The following is a 27609-nucleotide window of genomic DNA, read 5'->3' on the forward strand; positions in this document are numbered from 1 at the left end:
AACTCTTTTAAGGATGGTTGCTATGAAGAGGAGCAGAGAAACAGGGTGGTACCTGGAGGTAAATAAAGAGGGAAAAAGAATGATGTAGGCGAGAGAAGGGAGAATTGGTGAGCAGTAAACGCGAGTAAGCAAAAGTGGATAGAATATGGTGATAAGTCAAGAGAGTGGTCTTAGCTGGGAGCATGGCAGGGAAGGAATAGCACATGGACACCTCTGTAGTTAGGAAGCTGACAGTGCAGATGGGAGGGAAGTGTCAGAGTTGAGTAAGAGAGAAGGGGCAAAATAGTGATCAAGTAGAGCAGGGTAATGAATGGATTCGGGAATGCAGCATAGTTGCTGGGTGGCACTCAGAGTCCACATTAGCTTGTTACGCTAGTAACACTTTACAGTGAGACCAGTCAGGATGTCACATGTTTTTCTTTAGCCACTTTCAGTTGCATGGATGCAGGTGCAGAGTGAGTGGATGTTTGGGATTAACTAGGATTGGTGTTGTGTGAGGTGAATATGATGAATAGACAAAAGAATAAGGGAGTTGAAGGTGTATGCAAGGAAGAGATTATGACAAGGAGCCATGGAATCTAACCTGTGTAGAGAGGGAAATGCTGGTGTGAGGGGGTTTTGGCCAATGAAAAGGTGGTAGGATCTCTAGATTTAGGTCCTGAAGGTGTGAAAGGAGTTTTGGAGTCAGGGTTCTAAAGGTAGTGAACTGAAAGATAAGGAGGCGGTCAGAGAGTGGTGTGCCTGAAACTGGGAGAGGAAAAGGACGCAGTTATTGACAATGGCAAAGTCTAGAGTACAATCAAGGCAGTGTTGACTGAGGCCAATGGAGGGCAGGATCTTTGGAGGAGTTCAAACCCCTGAGAAGCCAAGATACTAGAATGTTGTTTGTGTGCCTATTGGAGTCACTGAGAATTAGGACAAGAGTAGTGTTGGAAAAAGGACCCACAGTGAGCTGGAAGCTCAGATCTCAAGTCTCCAGGAAGAGTAACTGGGGGTTTGTAGATAACTGCAAAAAGGTAGGGTGAGGAGTGGTAGTCTGATAACATGAGTCGAAAAGCTAAGTTCTCTTTTGTTGAAAGGAGGGAGGAAGATTTCCCCACATTGCATGGCAGTGGCTCCTCTCAAGTGTGTGAGACATGCAGAGGGGCTTGGAGTGGCTCTTGGCCCCCACGCATTAGAGCTAGCATTTTGGTGATACTTCTGTCACCAAGTGTGCAGTTTCAACAGATCGGATGGCAGTGAGCGGACTTGTGAACTGCATGCTTTCATAGTGACGCCATCAGAGCCTGTGCCACTTCGGTTTTAGGTTGCCTCTGGAGGTTTGTTTCCATTGGATTGCTTGATCGGAAACACAAAAGGCCAGGTTTATCGTATTGTTTCAATTTAGAGTCAAGATGTGCCTCTTTTTGGAAGGTGAGGCCGTTAAGCTCTTTATACAGACTCACAGTTGTTTACTACACCTAGTGCTAGATGGAGATTTTAAGAGATACTTAAAATGTTTTTATATTTTTAATTTTTATGGATACATAATAGTTTATTAACGGGGTACTTGTGAACATGTAATGATCAAATCTGGGTGAGTGAGATATCCATCACCTCAAACATTTATTATTTGTTTGTGTTGGGAACATTCTAAATCTTCTCTTCTAGCTATTTTGAAATGTACAATAAATTATTGTTAACAATAGTTGCCCTATTGTGCTATCAAGCAACAGAGCTTATTCCTTCTATGTAACCGTATTTTTGTACCCATTAACCAGCCCATTTTCTTGCCCCCCTCCTTACTGTCCTTCCTGGCCTCTCTGGTAATCACCATGCTGTCCACTACTTCCATGAGATCAACTTTTTAAGTTCCCACATATGAATGAGAACATGCAATATTTGTCTTTCCGTGCCTGGCTTATTTTATTTAACATACTGTGAAGAAAGTATGTTTTTAAAGGCGAGGTTTAAAGGGTGTTTTGGTTTAAAGGGTGTTTGCTGTCGTTACTGTTGTTTAGCTGGATTCCTTTGCCTTGCCTTTGAGATTGAAGACCTAGGCAGGTCAATTATTTTGAATTTACACAGCATTTATACTTACAAAAATGTAATCTACCTTTTTATATACAGAATTGTTTCATCTGTTTTCTAACCATCTAGGTGTCAAAATATGAAGGTAGATGTATCAGTTAGTTTTCAATGTAGGACAGATACATACCTCTCTGAGTGGAGGGAATTAGCTGCTTAAAGAATCTGTTGGAAGGGCTGGAAGAATAAAGTTAGGGACCTGCCTCTACACTGCTGAGTTTAAGGGGACAGCATCGTAAATGTGATCCAAAAGTTAGGAAACTACTGCCACTGCTATTGCTGTGACAGCTGCCTCTCAGACCCATGAAGCTGGTTCCCAGAAACTAGAATTCTGAGGCTAGGTGCTAAATTGCCCCTAGAGCACTCACATCTCCATGACTGACTTTTGACAACAGGAAGATGGCTTCTTCTTGCACCTTCCGGGTCTTGCCGTGTGCATCTATTAGTGGAACTGAATTTACATCCAGTCTCATAGCTGCAAGGGAGCCTGGGAAATGTGTTACCCCTTCACCTCTCCAACTAGAAGGAAAATGAAATGCAGATTGAATGACTAATCTATAATACCTACCAAACTAGATTTGGTTGAAATCTTTGGACAACAAACACTACTTAGTTAAAATTTCTATAAAAGAGGTGGGGTGCAGTGACTCACACCTATAATCCTAGCACTTTGGGAGGCCAGGGTGGGAAGATTGCTTGAACCTAGGAGTTCAAGACCAGCCTGAGCATGAGCAAGATCCCGTCTCTACAAAAAATAAAAAATAAAAAAGTTAGTTGGACGTGGTGGCACGTGCCTGTAGTCCCAGATACTTGGGAGGCTTAGGCAGGAGGATCGCTTGAGCCCAGGAGTTTGAGGTTGCTGTGAGTTATGATGACACCACTGCACTGTAGCCCTGGGTGACAGAGCAAGACCCTATCTCAAAAAAAAAAAAAAAAAATTATGTAAAAGGAAAACAAATTATAAGCAGTGTGTATTTTATTTCATGGACCATTTGAAATAGTAAGGACTTCCTGATGTCTGTTGTAATGGAATTTGACTTGTAAGAAGTCAAGGTATCTCACTGAGATGAATAGTTCTGGGTATGAATGTGTCAATGTGTTAGTTCAGAAAAGGCTTCAAAGACTCATTGCAGTAGGTTAATTCCAATGAGGAAAAAGCAAAAGATGTTTTGACTTTGGTAACTACCTTTCTTGGCCCCTTTAGGAATTTAGATCCTTGATTTATGCATTGTCCTTATTTTAGTATCTCTGTGTAGGCTTCACTCTTTTCAGAAGATTCTTTTACATTTCTGTCTTGAGTATCTTAGGAGTGGTTATCCTAGAGTTCTGTCAAAATTTTTGCTTTGCATTTTTCCCCTCTCTCCTTCTGTCAAAACTCGTTTCAGTGAGAGAGACCTTCCCCTGAGTTATCTAGAATCAAATACAAAAAGAAAAAGGATCATAACTTTTTCTGATTATCAATTGAAATGCTGCATTCTAACAGTAGAAAGCTCACTTATAAACTGATGAAGAGGGTTATGTGACGGTGAATGGTGCTTTCTGTCCTCCAGTGTTTGAAGCTTATCAGAGTTTTCTGAGGTTGTCATAGTACTTGAGGGAGGCTGGTATAATCCAGGCTATTGTCGGCCGTGCAGTTTGGAGGCTCTATGAGACATGGATATCATGTATATATTAAGGATTAAAGGATGCAGTGGACTTTTTTAAAAAATGAAATAAACACTTTACAGCAACTAAATTATATTATTTTCTCATTTTTTTAAATAGTGAAACAATCATGTTTCTTCATGAAATATTTCATCAAGGACTAAAGGCAAGGATAGCAAACTGGCCTACTTTAATTTTAGGTAAGTGCATTCTTTAAAGTTATAAGATCTCTCAGAATGGCTACAATTATAGTAAAATAACTTCTGCGTTATTCAGCCTGTGCTGTTGGAATTTCCCTGTTGACCTGTGAGCTTTCTTTGCCACTAGGAGTCTGTCTCATTGCCTTTGGGTCCTTTGGGCCCTGCCTCAGAAGTTACCTTTCGACCCTTTCCCCAGGCCTGTCATAGTTCCTTTGGGGCTGGAGTCATATTCTGCCCTAGGGTACATTCTACCAGATTATCGTTCAGGCCTCAGGACTGGGGCCCCATGTGTGACACCTGGTGCCGGGAGCCGCCCTTGGCTATTCCCGTAGAGTGTAGGTAATTTACCAAGCCCCAAGGGAATCAGCCACATTAACTTCTTTTTTTTTCCAGCTGATCTGTTTGATATTTTGCTGCCCATGCTGAACATTTATCAAGAATTTGTGCGTAATCACCAGTACAGCCTCCAAGTACTTGCCAATTGTAAGCAAAACAGAGATTTTGACAAACTCTTAAAACAGTACGAAGCCAACCCTGCCTGTGAGGGGAGGATGCTGGAAACGTTCTTGACCTATCCAATGTTTCAGGTAAGTCACCTGCGATGCATTTCACAAATCTCTAGTTCCAGCTCAGTGTCACTGATACCTAGTGTGACCAGAGCGGGACGTATAAGCACGCCCTGTGAATAACGGCACACGTGCATCCTCTGACACTGTCTCAAGCTTGACCCTGAGATCCACAAACAGTGTGCTACACATTCTCTCTCTGTCCAATATAGGTAGGAAAACCAGGCAGTTTTGAAGCAAATAGTTCAGAAATGATTTTTTGAAAAGCAGCAGAATTTTCTCTTTGCAGAAAGATTCCACACAGACCTCTTTCATGGAGTCTCCTCCTCCAGCATGTTTAAAAATATTATTTGGTTTACAGAAATAGGATTCTGTGCAAATGTTCCAGTTTATGCTGGTTGCATAAAAGGTTCTCAGGGACTGGAGCGACTGCTGGGAAGCTTTTGTTTTTCGGTGCATCTTCCCCCAACTGTCGTGGTTGCTGTCCGGTCCCCGCCCCCCCCCCCCCCCACCCCCGGCCGGGGATCTGGAGAACAAAAGGAGGACGTCCCTGGTCACAGAGGCTGTGGAGGCTGAGGAGCCAGCAGGCACTGGCCGGACCTGGGGACTCTCGGCAATTAGGTTGCCAGGATGAGGCTGGGCCTTGTCTTGATGTCCAGTTTTGGGGACTAGAGCAACCGAAGGGATCAAGTACATTTGCATTCTTTCCCGAATCTAAGGTTTTACTGTTAAGAGCTCTGGAGTGAGAACCATGGAGGCCAAAATGTGTATGGAACCTCCTGTTCTTTTGAAAAGTGTCGATTCTGTTCTTTTGGAAAGGCATCGAGTGTTCCCATTGTGGAATTTATGGGGCTTCTGGCCAGGCCTTCAGATTGTCATGTGGTAAACCGATTCTACTAATCATGTGTGTTATGGTTACTGTGGAGAGCTCTGTCCTCCTGAACATTACCGTGACCCAGCTAATCATTTTGCAGCCTCAGAAAGAAATGTTGCTGTGGTTTTTAATTATTTGTCTTAAAGTTTGTCAGTCCTGCTCAAAATCCTGGAAGTCGCCATGGAAGTTCAGTAAAATTTTTTAAAACCAAAGGGATGCATTTGAAACCACTTAACTATAGTGAAACTTTATAATGTTATTGTTTTTTCTGTGGTACTGAATTGTTTGAACTCTTTGCCTCTCTGAGGAAATATTTCATGAGAAAATTTTCAGAGTTTTTTTTTTTTTACTATATATATAATTGGAATTTAAGATTTTATTTACAATGAAACTCATGTAGTGTAATGTTCTTCTGAGATTCTGTCTGAACTTTTGGCAGTTATCTCTAGGTTATGATCCAATACCCGAAATTGAATCTGTTCAGTAAACCCAAGTCAGGTGAAAATGCAAAGGTAAAGTTGTGAACAACACATGGAGCATTCAGAGAGGTATCTAGCTCCCTTTCTGACAGCCCACTGATGTCTTTCTCACTGTTACTGAATTCCTTCTTGGTGTGATTCTATCAGTGTTTTAAAATGGCAGAACTGCACTTGCAGTGTAGATGAGGTGTCCAAATACAGTTGAATGTAGGACCTTGGAAAGGTATTTAGAGTTCTTAAAAATGCTGGGATACACTTCCACCTCCTCTCCCTCCTTCTCCCTGGAGTTTAAGCCCAATGGCAATGACTAAGCATTTTGATTGACCCTAACGAATTCTCATAATGTCAGAAAAAAATCATTGGACTAGGAATCTTTAGGAGACCTGGTGTCTCACTCACCCTTCAGTCATAGCATTGGGGAAAATAATTGAACCAATCTAAATCTCTATTTCCTAATCTCTAAATTGAGGCAGCTGAGCTCTGGTTATCTCCAAGCTCTCTAGCTTTCTGATTCTGTAATCCCGAGTCCTAGGATTAGACTGGCTCTGACATTGTGGGTTGGGTAACTATGTGGTGTTGCAAGGAGCTTGGTGTTAGCCTAGGAACCTTCCCCTTCAAGACTGTGGTGACCTCACACCCTAGAATTTAGGGTGAGATTGAAGTTTTTTTTGCTTCTCCCAGACCAGGAAAATCAAAGGCTTCAGCTTGTGAGAGCCTTTGCTCTGGGAGAAGTCTAAACTTAAAGAATTTAGCCAGAATGGGTCTCACTGCAAGAAATGAGCGAATTGAAAAAGCACTAAATTGTCTTCATCTGCTTCCCAATAACTATTTTGAATAGACCAAAAGGAGAAATCCGAGTTTGCTGCCCAATGGCTTCATGCACCTTGGTGTCTCTCCTCTGTCTTCTTCACTTGGTACCTCACCCTCCTGCCTTCTCTTTAGGAGTAACCATGAAACAGTCGAGGAGAAATTGCCTTTTCTAGAAGCTTGAAGATTTTGTCTTACTAGGCTCATTCTATCCTGCTTGTTCCTGTAGTCTTTCACTAATGAGGTGAAAGAGTGAAGGTGATTGTTTCCTCAGAGAGTCTGGGCATATCTGCTTCCCTCCGCGCACCTTGTGTGAGCGGCGGTGCTTCTGCGTGTCTGCCATGCTCCCGTGTAGGGCTGAATGCCTTGGGATAAGGACAGGGTCCTACACTTTTTTGCCGTAGGGCAACAATGGAAGAGGTGAACCTAGTTTACACTGCCAAGGGGCTTCTGGCCCACATTTTTTCCTGAGCCTAGACATGGGGGCAGAAGTTGGTGTTGGGGCAGAGGGAGGGGGGGAGATAATTAGAAGCCTTTAGCCTGAGTATGTGTAGAAGAAAGAAGGTGATTGTATTATTCCTCCTTCTGGGCACTTCTTTGAGTTAGTCAATTGCTGCTGTTAATTGAGCTATGTTGAAACATGGAGGAATTGTAGAATTTGGATGATGCAGTAAAATTATCCCCAATTGAACTATCAGGCCAGTAAGTCCAAGTGTTGCCAAGAAATTTGTTATGGAAAATAATGTAGTCATTAACATACTTTTTATTTATCAAAGACAGTGGCTTGGCTGGTACTGTTTAAATTGGCTTCAGCTGCTCCTCTGTTTATTTGGATATTACGTGTTGGAAGTCCGTGAGTAAGCCAATCGTGAAATCTGCGCCTGACAAGAGCAGTACTGTTAGATGTTCTCCAGAAACAGCCACTTGTTCTTTTATCCACTTATTCACTGTAATTGGAGAGCAAGCTAATTAATGTCTGTGAAGTGACAAGTATTTGTTCCATAATTGAAAGCAGAATTATGATTCATTTAGACAGTTCCTATGATTCTCGGCTTTTTTGGGAACAGATTTATAATCAGCTCTTGAGTATAGAGCTGAGCTGTTTGGAGGGCCGTCCACTTCTCTGCAGAACTTCCTTGGCCTGCTTTTTGGCAGATTCAGCACTTGTTTGCTCCTCCACCAGAAAGTGGTATGAAAGGGCCAGTGACTGAATTCAAATCTGTTCATTTGAATCTTAGCCAGGGACTGTTTTAAAGCAGATTTAAGTATTGGGGGAGGATCATGAAGCTATTGACTAAACTCGGTTTTGTGGGTTTTCGGTGCGTTCTAAGTAGTCAGGGTCTCCCACTCCTGCCTCCTTTGCTATGAAAAATTGACTATGTTAGCTTAGCTGCTGATGGCCTTAATGTCTTGTGGAACTACCAACTTACAGGCAAACTTTTATGGATCATGCGATTGTGCCAACAGAAGGGATATTTGAAAGCACACTTACCCCGGGAGACTTCACCAAGTGGGACAGCTTTAAAGGCTGTTTTAGTGAGATGTTCAAGGGATGAAGAGGAAGAAAATCTCCATCTGTCCCACAGAGGGAGGGGTCTCGCATGTCCCACCCTCTCATACTAAAGGGATCTATCTGTGCTTCCCTACACCTTAACTTGACGTCACTTCCTAGGACACGATCTGAGTATGCACTGCAGTTCGATGTCTGTGATGAAGGTGGCTGCCATCTGTGCATGGTGCACACATGTAGGCACTCAGTAAATATTAGTGACATCCCAGTGAAGGCCACCACCTGCATGACAGCAAAAGCAGATCCGTAGTTAGGGCCACCAACCCCTCAGGATGGAATGGCGAGAGCTGCACACAGGGCCCCAGCAAGCTGTTTTTACTTTCTTCATTCTCAGGGGTCCTTTCAAGTGCTGAGTGAGACTTGGGTCCCCGCAGAAGAGACCCTCGAGTGTGGCTCTGAGCAGAGGCACTTAGGGCACTGGTCAGAGCTGGGCTCATAGCTGGCTCTGCCATTTCCTATGAGGCCACTTTGGGCAAGTTCCTGAACCTCTTCCCACTTTACTTCCCTATCTGTAAAATGGGGAAATAATTCCTATGTTGTTGGAGGCCTGGACACATGAGCAAAGTCTGGGGCACGCGGTCTGATCTCCAGCGGGTAGTGTTATATAATATTAATAACTGTTGTTCATGCATGTTATTGTTAAAATTAAGCCCACAGTCCCTGCTTTCTAAAAAAACTTTATAAGCCAATAAAAAATAAATATGTTGAATCACTATACCTTGAGTTAAATCTCTGTCATGGTCTTTTAAAATCTTCCTATGGTTGGTGGAGTTTCTGCCTTTGATAGCATTCAGATAGATAATCTGTTCATAAGCAAAAGTATAAATAGATAATCTAATTAATACTTTTTACTACAAGGGGTTGAATTGAGATAAAGTAGGAGCAGAATGTAATAAAGGTGAACATAGCTTCTCCCAAGTTTTAATTCTTAAAGAGAACAGTACAGTAGGATTGTCAATTTTTTAAAAATTTTGCAGACAGAAAAACATATCTAAAATACAGACTTAAGTGACCTGATGATAGATAGCTATGTCTGTTTCCCTATGAACCAATTTTCAAAAACTGTGATTCCAAAAGTATGATTATGTCAAAACATTACAGAAACAATCAATTGTTTCTTTGTACCCTAATACTTCATTTATTTGCACCTTTCATGTGTTTTTTATGAATTCTTTTTTGATGTGTGTGGAGTTTGAAGCGTAGTTTGTTTTATTTGTGTTTCTTTAAAAAATTGTAAAACAATCAAAACTGTAAGAGTAGAGATGAGCTTCTCAGAGTGATAAAGGTGCTCTAGAGGATGTCCCCTGTCACCCCTCCTGACCTCTGGCTCACACTGGCTTTCTTTTGCATCCAGATCCCCAGGTATATCATCACACTGCATGAGCTCCTAGCTCATACACCCCATGAGCATGTGGAGAGGAAAAGTCTGGAGTTTGCTAAATCAAAACTAGAGGAACTATCCAGGTATGCAGAGAACTTAAAATAAAGGCTTGGGATGGGAAAGCAGCAAGTTAATTTCTTATGCAAACCTGTTGTTTATGTTCCAAGGACCAAGTAGCAAAACACAAGTCCAGCTTCTCAGCTTCACCTTAAAGTTCAATGCTAGCTCACGAGATGAAGCTGTCTTTGCCTTACAGCGTATGAATTTATGTAATGAAGACTAGGTGTACTTGGTTAAGTTTGGAAGTGTTCACATTTCTTTCAGCATAATAAAAAAATGACTTTCATTTGCATTTTATATTCACATTTGGCAAGAAGCTAGAGAATGTACAGTTTGCATTTCTCAGTGACTTTTCATTGTTACAAGTACTTATTTACGTCTGTGTTCCTTTAGCTTATGTGGAATAAGTGGTATAAAGGTCTCTAATTTAGTCTGCCTCCAAGAAATGGCACCCTACTTTCAATGAGGGGAGCTGTCCATAAAATAATATGTTGGTCTCCTGTAGTATTTAAAAGCAGGCATTCCCAGGACACTCACGGATCACTGACCCACTTACCGTTTAGAATCTTCATGCACATTGGCCTTGTTTTGAGTCATGACTTGCTGAAGCCTGAAGGTGCAGTCTGCTTCCCCCACAGCCCCAGTTCAGTGATAGAAGTTCAAAACCGAGCTTCTCAGATGGAGCTCTTCTTTGCCCACTTGCTATGGCAACAGAAAATCTCTCTTACCATGTCCCTGTCTGTGTTGTGTCTGACAGAGTAATGCACGATGAAGTCAGCGACACTGAAAACATAAGGAAAAACCTTGCCATAGAAAGAATGATTGTGGAGGGCTGTGACATTTTGCTGGACACCAGCCAAACTTTCATCCGCCAAGGTAAGTCCTTGTGAAACAGACTCATGGCCTATGTGTTCTGTGCACCTGTCACACGATCTCTGGCACCCCCAGGAAGGCATTTTGGAGCAGGCCTGTTTTAGCTGTGTGCTTGTCCTGTTCATGCAGGACACCCCTCGGCCTTCCCCCCTGCTGTGGTTGAGGCCCACCTTTGTGCTGTTTCTTTTCAGGGGCCATGAAAAACAGCAACACAATCATAGTAAAGCACGCGTGGGGCAGTCAATTACACTCTGACTGGACTCTCCTCCTCAGTGGACCGGACATTCTCTGCAGCCCCAAGGAGGATGGGTCGGCCTGGCCCATCAGAGTGGCAGTGCCGAATGGTGACGATATCCAGGCAAAGGCCCAAGAGAAACTTGCGTTGCTCAAAGCCCTTTCCCATAAGACTGGGGACAATGTCCGAAGTGAAAACAGCTGCCTCTTGTTCCCATTTTTCATCGGCACATCTGGATCAGTCCCCCATGATGTGATTTGACTCAACTGGTAACTTCAGTTGCCAGAGGCAATGTCTCCTGATCAACCCTCGCCACACTTGGGTAATGGCGAAGCTCTCGTGTTTGTGGAGTGTGCTTTGGGGGCATCACCCGGTAAATCGAGCTTTTGAAGAGTTGAAGATGTTTGTGCTGGAAACTGTGGAGAAGCAATAGCTTGACAATGCATATTTCTCCTCGGCTCTTATTCCAAAGTGCAAAAAGTAAACCACATCCCAAGTTATTTTTTAGTACTTAGGTCTTCTGGAGAAGGGGAGCATGCCCCATGCAATTGGTTTGAGACAACATATTACACACATTTATCATTGTGAACTTGGTGAGGAGTGGGATGTTTTGTTTATAATGCGCCAATGTCATTTGAAGATACGTGCATTGCTGTTGCCTCCCATCATGTGCTGCTTAAAAATCTTTTTTTAACCTCATCAAACAAGACATTATTTGGGCTGTGCACATTAATTTTTGTACAGAATATTTAAAAAGTTTAATGCATGCCATTCTATTTTTCATTGTTTACAAGGAGAGAAACCACACATATGTTAAAGTTTGGAAGTATATTTTAGGAAATGATTCCTTTTCTCATTTTTGCCTTTAGATGTTATGTTTTCTTTAAGTAATGGTGGCATATAGTACTAACAACATCAGGCCTTTGTAATTCGTCCTGTATGCTCTGCACAGACTGTGTCCCCACAGTGGCTTCCCGCCTGCCTGCCTCTGTGCCTTTTCCTGTGCTGTCCCCAGCCTGGGGTCTGGCAATGCCCTCATCCATCTCTTTTGTGCCTATTGAAGGTCTGCTTGTCCTACCGGGCTTACGTCACATACCTCTAAGGAGCCTTTTAATATTTCCTCCTCCTCCTCCCCTCCCTTCACGTTGGAATGGAATTACCTTCCTCTCTGTTTCCAAGGCACTTTGTTCCTGGTGCATGTATTTCGTCCTCTTGTGTAGAGGCCCTTGTTTGCATGTCTATCTCTCCCTATAGTTGTAAACTCTGAAGGGCAGCATTTATGAATTCTCTCTGCCATGCCCTGTCTAGTACAATGCTTTCCATTATAGATACCTGGAAAATGGGCATTGACTTCAATTGAATTATTTGTTGAATTGCAATTATGCTTGTAAGGTGTCTTATTTTGTATTTTTCTTATATTTGGACTTCACTGAAAATATCTCTGATAGTCTTTATGGTATGTGAGAATGGAACAAAAGTCTGTATAACTAGCATACAATTTCTGGAAGGACTTTTGATGGGAAAGTATTATTACCCATAAACATTTAGTATATTGCTGAAAACAGGCTGTTTTGGTCTGAGTTTGAAAAAATATCCATTATGAAAAAATGCTGGAAGGTCAAATATATTGAATACACCATATTTTTTTCATTACAATTGGAAAAAAACAATCATGAACACTTCTCTCTTGGGTTCATGTCCGTATGTTGTCTGTTCCTTGTTATATACCAGGTGTCTAAGGCACTTCTGTCAGCTGTTGATATTTCTGATATTGTTGTTTTGATGTCGATACACTGATTTGCCTTTCAGCAGTATTTCTCTGCATGTTTGGTTTTGTTATTCTGTTCAGGAATTATTCAATAAAGATGGTTTCTAAAAATCAGACCTTAATCTGAAAGTAGAAAGTAATTCAGTTGCAGGCAATTTGGAAAGTTTGCGTTGCTTTGCTTTGGTTGCGCCTATCATAACTTTTACTTAATACCCTTAACAGGCTTTCAGACCTATTGAGGTGTGTCTTTTAAAATTATTCTTTAACATTTTGAATAATTCTATTTTCTATGAGATGGGTTACAATTTATTTCTAATGGTGTGCTAGCATTTGTGTTAATTACTTTTAGGGATGGTATGAGGTCTATTTCTGTGTGTATGTGTGCGTGGTGGTCTCAACCTTATATGAATTTTTATTCTAAGAACTAGAAAAAAATAAGTCATCCTGGTCAACTGAAAGGTCACTTCAGAATAAAGGCAATGGCCACTTTTGAATGTTAATTGATGGGGATTCAGTGATTGAAATAACAGAGGTTTTATTCTAAATGGATTGGGTGGGGAACATGTGGTCTTAAGGCTACAAGGTTCCACACTCCTCTCTGAGGGGCAGGATGCAAAGGACTGCATCACAGGAGTGGTCTGATATTGTCCTTTATTTTCCAAAATCTATTAAAAGTTTGTTGAGTAAATGTGTCTGAGGCAATAACAAGAAGACAGTATAGCTGTACCCCTGGAGGTCAAATCCTGTCTCCCCCACTTCTTTGCTCTATGATATTGGGCATTTACTTAACGTCTCTCTCCTCAATTTCCTTTCCTTAAATTGGAGTTAATAGTAGTACCTGTCTTTTAGGATTGTTGTGAAGATTAAGTGAACTAATGTTCACAGAACCACCTGGACTAGTGCCTGCAAGATTATGACATAAACCTTAAAAGACAAGATCCAAATTTTGGAATGAGTTTCTATTTTCAATAACATGGATTATATATGAATATTTATTAGAAGATAAAGGCACTCCAGGTTGACATTTTGTACGAAATCCATTGTGCGCTGTTAACAGTGTCTTTGTGGAAATGGAATCAGGAAAATTCAGTACAAGTAACTGAATGCAGAGTGAAACGCTTTGAGAATGAGACATGGCCCTCTCTGGTACGTTAATCACTACCAGGCTCTAAATCGTGTGCTTTCAGTGTACCAGTGCTCTTTGAAATTGTAACCTGGGGTCTAGAGATAGTTACACCTTCTCCAATGCCTAACCCAATTAACGTGGAAATCATCCTTCATTCTTTTTTTACTGCTGAGTGGAATTAACAATAAGGGCATTGGCCAGTCTCCAGTGTCATTCCAGGGCAATTTAGCGATTGAAATAACAGAAATTTTGTTGTAAGTTGACCCCAATTATTAGATAGACTGATGAGCAGGCTGCAAAGGATTGTGCCATAGCAATGGTCTGATACTGAGGAATTACTGATTTAATACTAATTATTTCACTATTTTGTATTAACTACAGAAAAATCTTTTCTTCATATCTCATGGCTATGTTGAAACATCATGTCAAACATAAGATGAACTGTAAAAAAAGATCTATGTGAAGTGCTTTTTCCAAATATGATTACTTTACAAACCAAACAATAATTTTGACATTTCTTACTTTTAATTCAGATGTATACAGGTATGGACCTAATGTCCATATTCTCCTACTTGGATATGAGATAAACAATTATAGATTAAGCATATTAGTGTGTGGTTGCCAAGGAAACATTTATTTTTTTTTTACCTTAAAGCTGAAATCCGCAGTAATTGCTAATATAGGAGCTAATAGTGTATTGTGTAATTTCTTTTTAAAATTTTATTTATTTTTTGTATTCTGTAATTTGACTTAGAAAATCACTAAATTGCTAGAAGCACTTACCAATGAACGCGTTATTATCAAGTTTTCACAGCTTTGCTTATAGACTTTCTGAAAATGACTCCCAAACCCATCTGTCCCCCAGGACATTTGTCCAAGCCCCTGGATCAATTTACTCCGCCCTTGCTATCTGCCTGATGCCTCACGGCCAGCCATGGCGATGCTAGAACTTATGGTCTTTTCCTATCCGTGCCCTTTCCAGGGTTCAGTTTTTTTTTTTTTTTTTTTTTTTTTGAGACAGAGTCTCACTTTGTTGCCCAGGCTAGAGTGAGTGCCATGGCGTCAGCCTAGCTCACAGCAACCTCAAACTCCTGGGCTCAAGCGATCCTCCTGCCTCAGCCTCCCGAGTAGCTGGGACTACAGGCATGTGCCACTATGCCCGGCTAATTTTTCTATATATATATTTTTAGTTGTCCATATAATTTCTTTCTATTTTTAGTAGGGACGGGGTCTCGCTCTTGCTCAGGCTGGTCTCGAACTCCTGACCTTGAGCGATCCACCCGCCTCGGCCTCCCAGAGTGCTAGGATTACAGGCGTGAGCCACCGCGCCCGGCCTCAGGGTTCAGTTTTATGTTGCTGAATTCACTGCCATCCCCTGGCTATGCTGCTCACTTGGGTGTGACCCCAGGAGAGCTACTTAGCCTCAGGCCTCAGTCTCCCCATCTGTGAAATGGGGGGCATTGAACCAGATGCTCTGAGAGGCCTCTGCCAGCTTGGATTACATCTCCATAAGTTCCTTGAGCACAGCCTTTTGCTGCTATTGCTGCTCATCTACTGCCCTAACCTCTCTGCTTCCTGCTGTTCCCACACCCCCTACTCCTCTTCAGATGCAGTCCCTTGCCCTGGGCTGTCTGCTAGTCTCCTCCCACCCACCCTGCCTCCTTCCTTCACTCTCTTCTTGCTATTCCTTTCCTGAAGTGGAGCCTTCTCCTGGCCCCTTGTTCCCCTGATCCCATGCCATCACCTGAGACTGTTCTTTGCTATTCTTAAGGCCTGGAACAACCGCCTTCTCTCTGTCTGTCAAGCAGCCCACGGAAACACCCACCTAACAAACGGTGTGAGATCGGGCATGGGGACTTGGGTCCTTTACCACCCTGCACACCTTTGCACCTCTCTTAAAAAGGAGATGCAATTTGGAACATTCATATGTTAATGTGAACATTTTGTGATTCACAGTCATAGTTTAACTCTCTTCTGTGTATATGCTCTTTGTATAAAGAACTTTAGTGTTTTGTTTCCACTTACAGAAGTAATCTGTGCTCATTGCAACAATCAGGAAACCCAGAAAATGTATGAAGAGGAAAATCAGGTTGCCTACAATCTCCTTTCTTAGTGATGACCACTGTTAATGTTTAAGGGTCGAATTGCATTTAACAGTTCTTATGAGGCTGATTTGAGCCTGTGTAAGGCTGCATTTGAAATAGGTGGTGGATTAAACAAATATAAGAAATGTGATACCCTAAAAGCCCGGACTTTACCGCTATGCAATACATCCATGTAACAAAATTGCACTTGTACCCCTTACCTTTATACAAATAATAATAATAAAAGAAGTATTATTGGCTGTGGATCTTTCAGAAGTTAGAACGAAGATGTTTGCAGTAATCTTTCTTAGTGCTTTTTGGCTTGATGTTTAACTTACATTGGAATTTTCTTTTGGGGGAGGGGTGGTCATTATTAGGGTGAAATCTAGAAATAATCAAAGGTAATCTCAGTATTATATTAAGTCTGTGCATAGCTTCTCACATTGAATGGAAGATAGTTTTGCTCATAGGGGGGTGCTCTGGGTATAGATTTTATGCCATTTATTTTCCATTTAGATTCCACAAAGAATTTTTATCATATATACTTTAAATGAAACTTGAAATAGCTGCTCTTTAAAAATAGTTCTTAACTAAATTTCATTGAATTAAATATTAACGATATATGTATTTTTATAATACACATATATCGTACATTCTATTTTTTAAATACAAAGTAAACTATGTTAATATGATATTTATCTACTTTCTGTGCTTCAGGAAGAATAAATTCTATTTGCTTTTTATTATGTTATTATATTACTGTGTAATATGTACATTATTGTTAAGTAAATAAATTAACTGGGATCAAATCACATCACTAAGGACAGATGGTAGAAGTAAACCCATTCTTTGAATTCAATATAGCCTTCTTTCAAACTTATTTTCCAGCTTATAGATGAAGAATCAATTCTAAAGTGTTTCACAAAAATATTAGGAACAGTTCGGTCCTTAAAATACAATGCGTTGTTTCTTCTGCTCAGAGTGTGGGAGATTTACTTGTTCTAAGGATGCATCAAATAAATAAATCCTTGGTATCTTGGGAAGTGGGCCCTAGACTTTATTGCCACAGCAGGGTCCTCACCTGATAGAATTTTAATTGCTGTGTATTCTTCATTTTTGTAATCACCAGGTTCTCTTATTCAAGTACCTTCCGTTGAGAGGGGGAAACTTAGTAAAGTTCGCCTGGGTTCGTTGTCTTTGAAAAAGGAAGGAGAGAGACAGTGCTTCTTATTTACAAAACACTTTTTAATTTGTACAAGAAGTTCAGGAGGAAAACTGCATCTGCTCAAGGTACTGGTTTTCCATGACTGTTCCATTTATGTTCCAAGCACTTAGGAGGTATTGAGGTTAATTCAACTGTGACTTTCCTGGTTTTATTATAAAACAGATTGTCCTGATTCCATAAAGAGTGAGGTAGTGTATAGTTACCAACATTTACTTTATTACCACTTGTATTCAAAGTAATACAAATTTATTTGAAGTGTGCATTGCCATAAAGAAGTACAATTAAATTCATAACCTGGACAAAATTATAACTAGTTGATGACTACTGAGCTGCAAAAATCTTCAAATCACTACAGAGTACAGATACGATATTTACTAAATGCTATTTATTTTATCTTGCTCTGTACCAGGAGCCAGCAAACTGTGGCCCATGGCTTACTGCCTGTTTTTGTTAATAAAGTTTTATTGTAACACAGCCATGCTCATTTGTTTACATATTATCTGTGGCTGTTATGCTAAAATGGCAGGTTTGAGTAGTTGTGATAGAGATCACATGGCTTGTAAAGCCTAAAATATTTACTATATGACCCTTTACAGAAAAAGTTTGACTATCTATTCCTTCTGTTGCTTAAAAATATTGAACACTATGATGATGGTTTTCTACTGCTTAAACTACTTCCTGGTTGGTGAGTCCAGCCCTTTGCTGAGCTGCATTACTTTCTGAAGCTGCTATGGTGCCATCTGGTCTCCCATCTACTGACTTGCTACATTTTATAAACATTGAGAGTGAGAGTGGGGTGGGGGGGAAGAATTTAATTGAAGTTAAATGAATCCAATTTCTTTTACACATCTAAGTTTAAATTTGGACCCTATGAAAATTTTTTTATGCATAGTAGAATTAGCACGCTTACTTCTGTGGCAAATTGAGTATAAGGTTTACAAATCAGAGCTTCCCAATCTACACAAGATCTTCAGCCTCTTAATGAAAAATCGTTTTGTTTCCAGACAGGTGGGGTTCTCTCTCTCATAGAATGTACGTTGATTGAAGAGCCCGATGCAAGCGATGATGACTGTAAGTCACATTCTCTGACTTAGAATTATATTAGAATTAAAAAAAAATAAAATTCTATGTTTTTATGCTTTTAGTGTTAAGAAGAGCTGCTTAAGGAAGCAAGAAAGCTGCTGGGAATAAACTCCCTAAAGTCATTTATATATAAAAAGTTCTATTGAGAACCATTTAGCCCATGAGCCTTGTTAAACTGTCTTTGGGAATTAGCATTCTACAGACTATCTCATGTTAGTGACTATTCAGTGACACATAGAGAAAAAAGAAGAGTAGAATTAGAGTGTTGGAATTCTATAGATTATGGGATTAAAAAAAAAACAAAACTAGGAAGTGAGAAGGAAACCAGTATCCTAGGCCCGAGTGACCTACTGACCTCAGCTTCTTCATCTGCTTATGAGCTTAATAAAGTCTTTCCTGTGCCCGAGAAGTACGATACTGCTGGAAGGAGATTCTGGACTTGCATGCACATTTATCATATTACTAGAACTACGGGAAAGCAGCTATCCCTCATGTTTTTGTAGTCACATCTAATTGTTTGGTTTACATTGTGTCTAAGCCAAAGGTTCTGGGCAAGTGTTTGGGCACCTGGATTTTAAAATAGTGGTGGAGCCTCCCGATGCTGCTTCCTTCACCGTGGTCTTGTTGGCACCTTCGCGCCAAGAGAAGGCTGCCTGGATGAGCGACATCAGTCAGGTAAGCAAGTGGCTTCTGCCAATTTTTTTTTAATTTTACAACATAAACATTTAGAGAGGATTTTTCAAGTTCTTTTATTTTTATTAAAAAATGACACCCAGGTTGTTGAACCTGCCATCACCACTCTGTATCTCGATAGGCTGTGATTGCTTTTTTGTTGTTTGTTTGTTTTTCTTTTTGAGATTAAAATTTACTTGAAATGTAGTAGTTGCGTTTTAGCTCCTGGGCATTTTGCACGAGCTGCAAATGTAATCACTTATGTTGAGCAGTATAGAAATTGCCCTGTTAGTAATAAATTCTCCAATGACTCCATGTTTTGTTTGTTTGTTTCTGAAGTGGAAAAGTGGTGAGTGATACAAAAACAGCTAACAAGAGCTATAGTGAGAAATCAAGAATTAAAGAATCAAAAGAGACACTGTCTGTACTATGAAATCTGAAAATGAGCTCCTGTATTTCCTACAGGAAAAATTAGGGAACAGAATTGCTTATCTTTCCTTCCTCAGCAATGCCCAGTTAGGGAATTGGTGCATTTGTTCAGGCAATAATATGATTTAGAAATATGTCAAAACTAGTCATGATTGGACTAGGGCATTCCTAAATTCAAGTGCCATGTGAATTTTGGATCCATTTGCTAATATAGGGGAAAAGTGATGCTGTGTAAGGAAATATTAAAAGAAGGCTTGAAAATTATTTTCAAAGTTGTTAAGGAAGATTGAGGCAAATGGAAAAGGCATATATAGATTTCATTGCCTTCTTTTTTTCTGAAGAGCTCATAGTAATTTGTATGTAAGACTTAGGAGGAAACATGAACTGTATCATTGTTCTTTAGTTACTTAAACTTTTTTAAGCAACTGAAAACCAAAGAGAATGAATGGTAATAATAATTATTTTTATTTGCCAAAGAAGTTTTAAACACTCGATTTCATTTGGCCCTCGCAATAATATTCTGAAGGTAAACAGAGAGAAATATTATTAGTCCCATTTCACAGGTGACAAGCCTGAGATTTGGAAAGCTAAGCATTTGTCAAGTTACCCAACTGCATTGAATCAAGACTCAAACCTAACCCAGGCCTTCTTTTTTTTTTAGTACTCTAAACATCCTCTATCAGAGTGCCTTATGCTGAATTTTTACTTATATACCATCAGGACTGCTTTGATGGTGAATAAATAGGTAGAAGAGAAGCCACTTCATTTCTGGCTGACAAAGAAATGAAAATATGGGACCTTCCATATTTGCATAATTGCCTCCTTGGGGTGATTTATTAATACTTTCATTAGCTCTGTGCTAGATCAATTAATACTGTAATGCATCTCTTTCTATTTGTAATGCACTTCTTAATCTAACAAAACTCTGGATCATTCATTCATTCATTCTACGAACATTTATTGAGGAATCACCATGTGCTGCCAGGTATCGTGCAGGTACCAGGGATACAGCAATGATTCCTGCTTTCAAGCAGACAGGCTGGCTTGTAGGGAGGCAAAGGAAGTAAACTTAATGCAACAAAATTTTGTGAGCATTGTAAGCCAAGATAAGTGGGAAGAATGGGGAGAATAGGAGTAGGCAAAGGTGTTTTTCCAGCTCCTCTACCTCTACCTTGTGACATAACTGGGGGTCCTAAGATATGGAGATGGTAAAAGTTTAAGAGACCTTCCTTAGGGTGCCTGCTGAGGCATTGTTGAGAGAGAAAGACTTGGAGTATGTGAATCATTCTGTGCCTGGTCTTTTAAAGAAAGGTAGCCAGCGCTTTGCCTGCCACAAACATCCAAGTGAGTCTTTCTCAGCTTAGACTACACCTTGAGGTGGAAGTATTCAATTTTCTCCTTATTTCCCCCTATTAGCTATGGCTAATATGTGGCTTAGCAAAAAAATTGTACTAGATTGTATCTGCAGGTGAAGGAAGTGAACAGAAAGTTATTTCTTTTTCAGTGATGATGATATCACATGAAATTACTGTGCTCAATAATAGAACCTTGACATTGTGTGGCATTGACACTTGTGGTTTCATTCATTCAACAAATACATTTATGCAGTGATAGCTATGCTAGGTACTATTCTAGGGATTTATGGCTCATCATGAACAAAAGAGACAACAGCAACGAAAGATTCCTTGACCTTGATCTTTTGTAGCTTACATCCTAGTGTGGGGAAGACCAAAAATAATGGATAAAGGTAATAATAAATAAGTACATACTGTTTTATGGTAGGAGGTGATAGGGCAGGGCAAGAAGGAGTGGGCTACTGGAGGTAGATGTGAGTTGGTAGAGTTTTGAAATGGTGGTCCCCTCACTCTGAAGGAGACGTTCAGACAAAGCCTGTAGTCAGTGATGGAGAAACCGTGTGGATATGTGATGGAGGAAAGTCCTTCCAAGCAGAAGGAAGAGCGATGGCAAAGACTGTAAAGCAGGATGCCACATATTTAAAGGAATACCGTGAAAGCCACTGTTGTGGGAATGGAGCATGCGAGAGGGAGAATAGAAAAAGAGGAAGGCAAAGAGGTAAGAGGGGCCAGATCAGGGATGCCTTTCTAAGCCAATGAAAGGGCTTTGGCTTGTACTGTGAGTCAGATGAAAGTTATTAAAGGATTTGAGTAAAGGAATGCCACCATCTGACTTAGGTTTGACAAGGATCCCTTTGGCTGCAGCGGTGACGATAGACTGAGGACAGAGGACAGAGTGGACACAAGGAGGTGAGTGAGCAGCTGCCGCAGTAACCCAGGCAAGAGATGTTAAAAGCTCCGACTGGCACAGCAGGAGTGGAGTTGGAGATAAGGGTTCTGAGTCTGGATTCATTTTGAAGGTAGAGCCTGCAGGGTTTTGTTATGGATTCGATCTAGGATGCGAGAGAAAAAGAAGAGTCAAGGATGACACCAGAGTTTTTGGCCTGAGCAACTGGCAGAATGGAGTTGTCATTAACTGAGATGGAGGAGTCTGCTGGGGAAAGAGATTTGAGTTTGAAAATCAGAAGTTTACTTCTGGATATGTTGAGTCTGAGAAGTCTGTTAGACATTAGAGTGGAATTGTCAAATAAGCAGTGGAATATGGAAGTCCAGAGTTTAGGGAGAGGTCTGTGTGGGAGACACTACATTATTTGGGCAGCATTTAAGGCTGTGAGACTGTTGAGATCCCCAAGGGAATAAGCATAGATAGAAATGAGAAGACAGTCATGTGTGGACAGAGAGAGGGGTCAGGGAGAATAGGGAAGAGGACCAAAAGGAACCATCAGTGCGGAAGGGGTACTAGCCAAGATGGCGTCCTAGAAGTCAAGAGGAGAAAAGTGTCAAGGGGAAGGAGTGGTCACGTGTCAACTGCTGCCCAGGGCTGAGCCAGGTAGTGAGTGTTCCGGGTGTGAATGGTGGGTGGTAGGGACAGCGTGCTCTGCTCTTGACTAAGCCTAGCCTGCTGCCCAGAAGCCTACATTGCAACTGCCTTCATTCTGTGCTTAAAGCATTTTCATTTTATGGGAGAAATTACATATGCATTCATGGAATTTGTCAGTCTCTCAAGTATATCTCTGGATGTATTCATTATTTATAAGATGAGTTTACTGAATGCTTGAAAATGTACTGTTTAATATTTTATTGTATATAGGTTATGGACACAAAATCGAACTAGAAATATTCCCAACACCCAACATACTAAAATGTTTATCAGAGTATTTCAACAGATAACCTGAGAATTACATGAGAATTTTTTAAAATTGCAGATTCCTGAAGCCACATTCCAGAGGCCACTCTAAACTTCCTGGATTTAGCAAGCTCCATAGATCAGTTTTGCCCAATTAAATTAAAGAATTTCTGTTCTGAGAAATGAACTCTATCTCTAAAGTCTCTGCAATCCTGCCATACAGAAATGATTTTATAGTTTGTCTCTCAGTATATATATATATATATATATATAAACATCATTTTTGCTTTTTACCTCATTTACTTCTTACTGTATTCTTACAAACTTTTCATATTGGTTCCTTGTAATAACTATATATAGCTATTAGAAGCTATATATATATAAAATATACATATATCCTACCACATTAATTTATCACTTTTATAGCTTTTTCTGAATAATTGAGTATTGAGTATGTGGGCTATTTCCAAGTTTTAGGGTTAATATATCACATGGTTCTAAACATCTTTGTGCAGGAGTTTTTTTCCCCCTTTTAAGGTCCCTTGTTGGTGTATATTCCTCAAAGAGTATAAGGCAGGTCCAGAGGGCCTGATCACTCTCCTGACTTCATGATTCCTTCAGGAAATACATAACTGATCATTTCACTACATCATCAACAAGGTATCTATGTACCTTTCTTCTAAGTCTTGCCGATGTTGAGATTTGTCACACTTATCACATTTTCCTATTTAATGGAAAAGTGTTTTGCCTTCTAGTGGTTATAATTTATATTTCTGTAATTATCAATGAAATTAACATTTTCCACTATTTCTATTTCTTGTCTCTTTATACCAGATGAACATTAATTCATTGGTTCTATCCTTATAGGCTAGAGAAACGGACATTTTATTTCAATTTAAATAATGAATATGTCTTCCATTATTTTGCCTTTTTAATTTTTGTCATTGTTTTTCTAAATCTTAATTTTTTGTGGCTTGGTTTGAAACCACCTTCCTAAGCTACTACACTGTGTTACACTAATCACACATGACTCTTATTTAAAATAATAAAGTGATTCCTGAGCATTGATACAATCCCAGTTTCACATAGGAACTCTGCAGAAAATTTAAGACTTTTAACTTTGCCAGGTCTTTCTCTCTGAAGCTGTAATTTTTAAAAAAGAACAATTGCTTGAATGATTAATCACACTTTTAGTTACATCAGTAAGGCCATAATTAACTGTTGGCGCCTCCAACAAAATGTGCAAGTGGCTAATGGTCTCAACCAATAATTCTTCTCCTTTTCCCTCTATTTATAGGGAAAGATTTGAGGCTGAAGATTTGACCATTCATTTCAATAAAGTGCACTCATTTGTGCTTGTCTTACTATCATACATAATGGTTTATTAAACAGATTCACTATAATTATGGGTATTAACTAACATGCAGAATTAAAATTCACCTCTGAACTTTTTGGTTTGGGCAGATGTGCCAAACACAGACCAATGTAGACAGATTTGCTGCACATTGGACGTGCTAAAAATGCACTAAGAATAGCTTCTCTGGAATCAATAGGGAATTTTCTACTCTAATATGAAAAGGTAAATTAAAAGAAAAATCAAATCTAACTTTTCTTCCCACTACTTAGAAGTATTGAGAAGGTAAAAAATATGGTGACACAGTAGACCATTGATCTATGAACAAATACTGCCTTAAGCAAGACCTTTAAAAACCCATGCAGGAGAAGTCATTCTCAGCACTGTCCAGGGACCAGCTGCATCAAAATCACCTGGGGCTTTTGTAAACGTACATATTCCCAGACCCCACCCCAGTCATTTCAAACTGAATTAGACTATCCATGATCTAGGAATCTGCTTTCATTATCCTGTTAATTTCAAAGTTTGCTGTAATTCACATAATTTGAATATGACATAAAGATACCTGACACCCTGCTTATTTTAATATATTTCTTTGTAACTGAGTGGACTCTATTCATTTCCCCAGGGCTCCATGACTTCTTCTCAACAACCAAGGTGTATGCTTATATAATCATAAGTATATACCACACCTTCCACTATAAGTATATTCATACACAACTTGTACATGTGAGTGTGTCTATATGATATACACAGAACTCTTTCATCAGTGCAGCATTACTCAGGGGCCCAGATGGAAGTGAGATAAAAGCAGAATTCCTAATTGAAATAGAGTTGGTGGACACAGAGTCCTCAGGAGCTCTGCTTATTCACACCCAAGTTGTCCCTGAAGCCTGGCTGGGGATAAAGAGCCCATTTTGAAAACCACTCCTCTAACATAACTGTATCATAATATCAATCTGTCTGTCTCTCCATCCATCCTAAGGATGGATTAAAGATCGTGTACCAGTTATCCAAGACCTTTTTGTATAGCTATAAAATATGACTTTTCATTACATGGTCTTTTGAGATATGGTTCAGATTGCATGTATATTTTGTTCTCCTGAAACTTGAGTGTAAATGCAAATTTCTTTTTTTTTTTCCTAATAATTTTAATGGCCGACACAGTGGATCATAAAGATTTATGAATGAGACCTGACACTGGATAATGGGTTGTGCTAAAATGGTCACATAAATCTTTTCTTTTGGATATAAAACATTTATCCCAAGTTCCAATTCTGGCAATGGGGAGGACTGAGATGACTTAGGTCCCCTCTAGCTACAAAATGAGAAATTTTTAACAGGAAGAATCAGTAAAAAAAATTAATACATAGGTGATATTTAAAGATAGAAAGGGAAATCTCTAGTTGCTAGAAACAACAAGGGAACTTAAAGCCAGAGCAGAAAGCTTGTAAGGTGAAGACTTAGAGACTTAGGAATGATTTTAGATTATGTGTTGGTCCCAAGCCCTAGGAGTATTAACATATTAAGGAGGGAAGAGGTAGCCTCGGGCCCATTAAAGTAATTGGGATCCCTATTTAAGGCCTGGACACAGGAAGTCTGTTCCCTCTGTGAAATAAGAACTTAAGAAACCCTACCCATTGCCCCAAGGAAAGAAAGAAGGAAGTTTTCCTTAGCCTTGGGTTCTGAATTGTTTAAAAATCTCCCTTGAAAAAAATGAATGTGTCTCTGGTCTACAGATTTGAAATTCAGATTTATAATATCCACATAGTCCCATCTGAAAAATTATTATAAAAGTAACTTTCAATTGTTGAAATCCCAAACATGCTTGTAGATGCAAACACAAAGCCACTTCATTAGCAACATTTCTACAATCCAGGGTTCATGATCTGTGCTAAAATAAAAAATTACAAATTTTATGAGTACATTACCTATCATGAGCAAGACTCAGCAGATGGGGGAACTGTAGAATTAGCACTGCAATAACTTCAGATAATAGGGTGACAACTTGGAAAAGACAGTAAAATAAGAATGTTTAAAATGTAGCAAAACTATGAAAGAAAGAAAGAGAAAGAAGAAAGAAAGAAAGAAAGAAAGAGGGAGGGAGGGAGGGAAAGGGAAGGAGGGAGAGAGAGAAGGAAAGAAGAAAGAAAAAAAGAGAGAGAGAAAGAAAGAAAGAAAGAAAGATCAGAAGAAAAGAATAGATCACCATGTAAAAAGGAGCAGCGGATATCAAAGAACCAAATAGAAAATCTAAAATAGGAAACTATAGACATCAAACTTACAAATTCCCTGCAAATTCATTAAAGACAGTGGATCAACCACAGCTCATGAGAAGATTAAGAACCAGGTAATATATCTATAAGGAAATTACCTAGGCTATAGCAAAGACAGATAAAGAGATGGCAAACATGAAAAAGAGATTCAGACATGGAGAATAGAGTTAGGAGGTCCAACACACGTTGAATGGAAATTCCAGTAAAAAGATTTGAGAGAATAGAAAAGATGCAGTCTTTAAAGACAAAATGAGTAGAAATTTTCAAAATGGATGAAAGATACGAGTGCTCATACTGAAGAAGCATACTGAATTCTAAGCTGCATCTACTCAATGAAAACCTCTTCTAGGCACATTGAGGTGAAACTATGGAAGATAAAACACAAAACGAAAAATCTCAAAAGGTAGAAAGACAGATTACCTATGAAAAATTAAAAGATAGGAAGGTAAAAACTTTTTTACAAGGAGAAATATGTAGGAACAGTCACTGTATCTTTGTAATAGCAGAAAAATGGAGACCTCTTAAATGTACCAAATAAGAGATTGCCTAGGTAAAGTGTACTATGTATGTGTATACCTTAGGATAGATACCAGTTAAAATGAATGAATGAATGTTACACATAGACATGAACAAATCTTAAAATCAACACTGGTTGAAAAAATCACAAACACCTGTGTAAATTTTTAAAATGCAAATAATGTATTAATATATTATAATGGGCAGATACATACAAATATAGTAAAATAAGAAAAAAGGAATGAAGGAAGGACAAGTGGATACTCATCAGCGTCAGGACAGTGGTTACTTCTGGGGTGGAAGGAGCCTACTGCAATGGAAGGGGGCTTTCTCTATGTGTGCAGTGTTTTCTATCCTTATAAGAAAAAGGATGATCTATAGCAAATATGGCAGAGCATTAATATTAGTTAGGTCTAGGTGGCTGGTATATGGATGCCTCATTCTTTTCTGTATGTTTGAAGTATTTCATAATAAAAAATAAAAACACTGAAGTGAAAAATACAAGTCTGTATTTACCCTCTTTCTGCCTATATTTCTTGAATTCCAAATTATGAATCCCTATATTCATGAAGGGAGAGAGGTGAGAAAAAAATTGAAAACCTTTGCCATTCTATTTGTTAGATGAATAATGATTTCTTTAAAAAATAAACAGCTTTAATAGTACTAAAATTCTTAACCCCTCATTTTTAAATCTTTTTTGTGATAGTTTTTTGGCATGTTATTTTCTCATTCCAATTCTTTTTATATAATTACGTTTTTGAAAAAATTAAATATTTTTGTCAAAGATATACTCTAATGTGTATTCATATTAGGGAAAAACAGAGATTTATTTTCTATTTTCTCTCTCAAATTTCATGCAGTATTCTGCCTACGCTGTTTAAATGTAACTCTAGCCAATCAAAAATATCTCTGTGTGTCTCTTCTGTGTTTCTCTACAAAGCCTTCTCAGGTCCTGGGTCACTATACCCTGGACTGACACAGTAGATGAGGGATGGCAGAGGGAAAAGCACTTGTTTCTTATGTTGGGGACAGGTGAGAAAGCTTATGTCCCAATCCTTGGCACTTGGATCACACATTATGGCTCCTGTTGGGGACTATGGAAGCTGATTGTCCTCCCCG

The 27609-nt window shown here is 39.4% G+C and overlaps 1 protein-coding gene across 1 annotated transcript in view; it reads left to right on the forward strand.

Annotated features, from left to right (window-relative positions):
• RASGRF2 (Ras protein specific guanine nucleotide releasing factor 2) overlaps positions 1–27609 on the forward strand; it is a 216302-nt gene that overhangs the window by 88624 nt on the left and 100069 nt on the right. The window contains exons 6-12 of the mRNA XM_069492794.1: positions 3832–3911; positions 4305–4498; positions 9562–9671; positions 10406–10524; positions 16864–17024; positions 17964–18030; positions 18581–18717. Coding sequence (XP_069348895.1) covers positions 3832–3911; positions 4305–4498; positions 9562–9671; positions 10406–10524; positions 16864–17024; positions 17964–18030; positions 18581–18717 — 868 coding nt within the window. The remainder of the gene's footprint in view (positions 1–3831; positions 3912–4304; positions 4499–9561; positions 9672–10405; positions 10525–16863; positions 17025–17963; positions 18031–18580; positions 18718–27609) is intronic.

The sequence above is a fragment of the Eulemur rufifrons genome, chromosome 17 (assembly GCF_041146395.1).
Source record: "Eulemur rufifrons isolate Redbay chromosome 17, OSU_ERuf_1, whole genome shotgun sequence".
Taxonomy (NCBI): domain Eukaryota; kingdom Metazoa; phylum Chordata; class Mammalia; order Primates; family Lemuridae; genus Eulemur; species Eulemur rufifrons.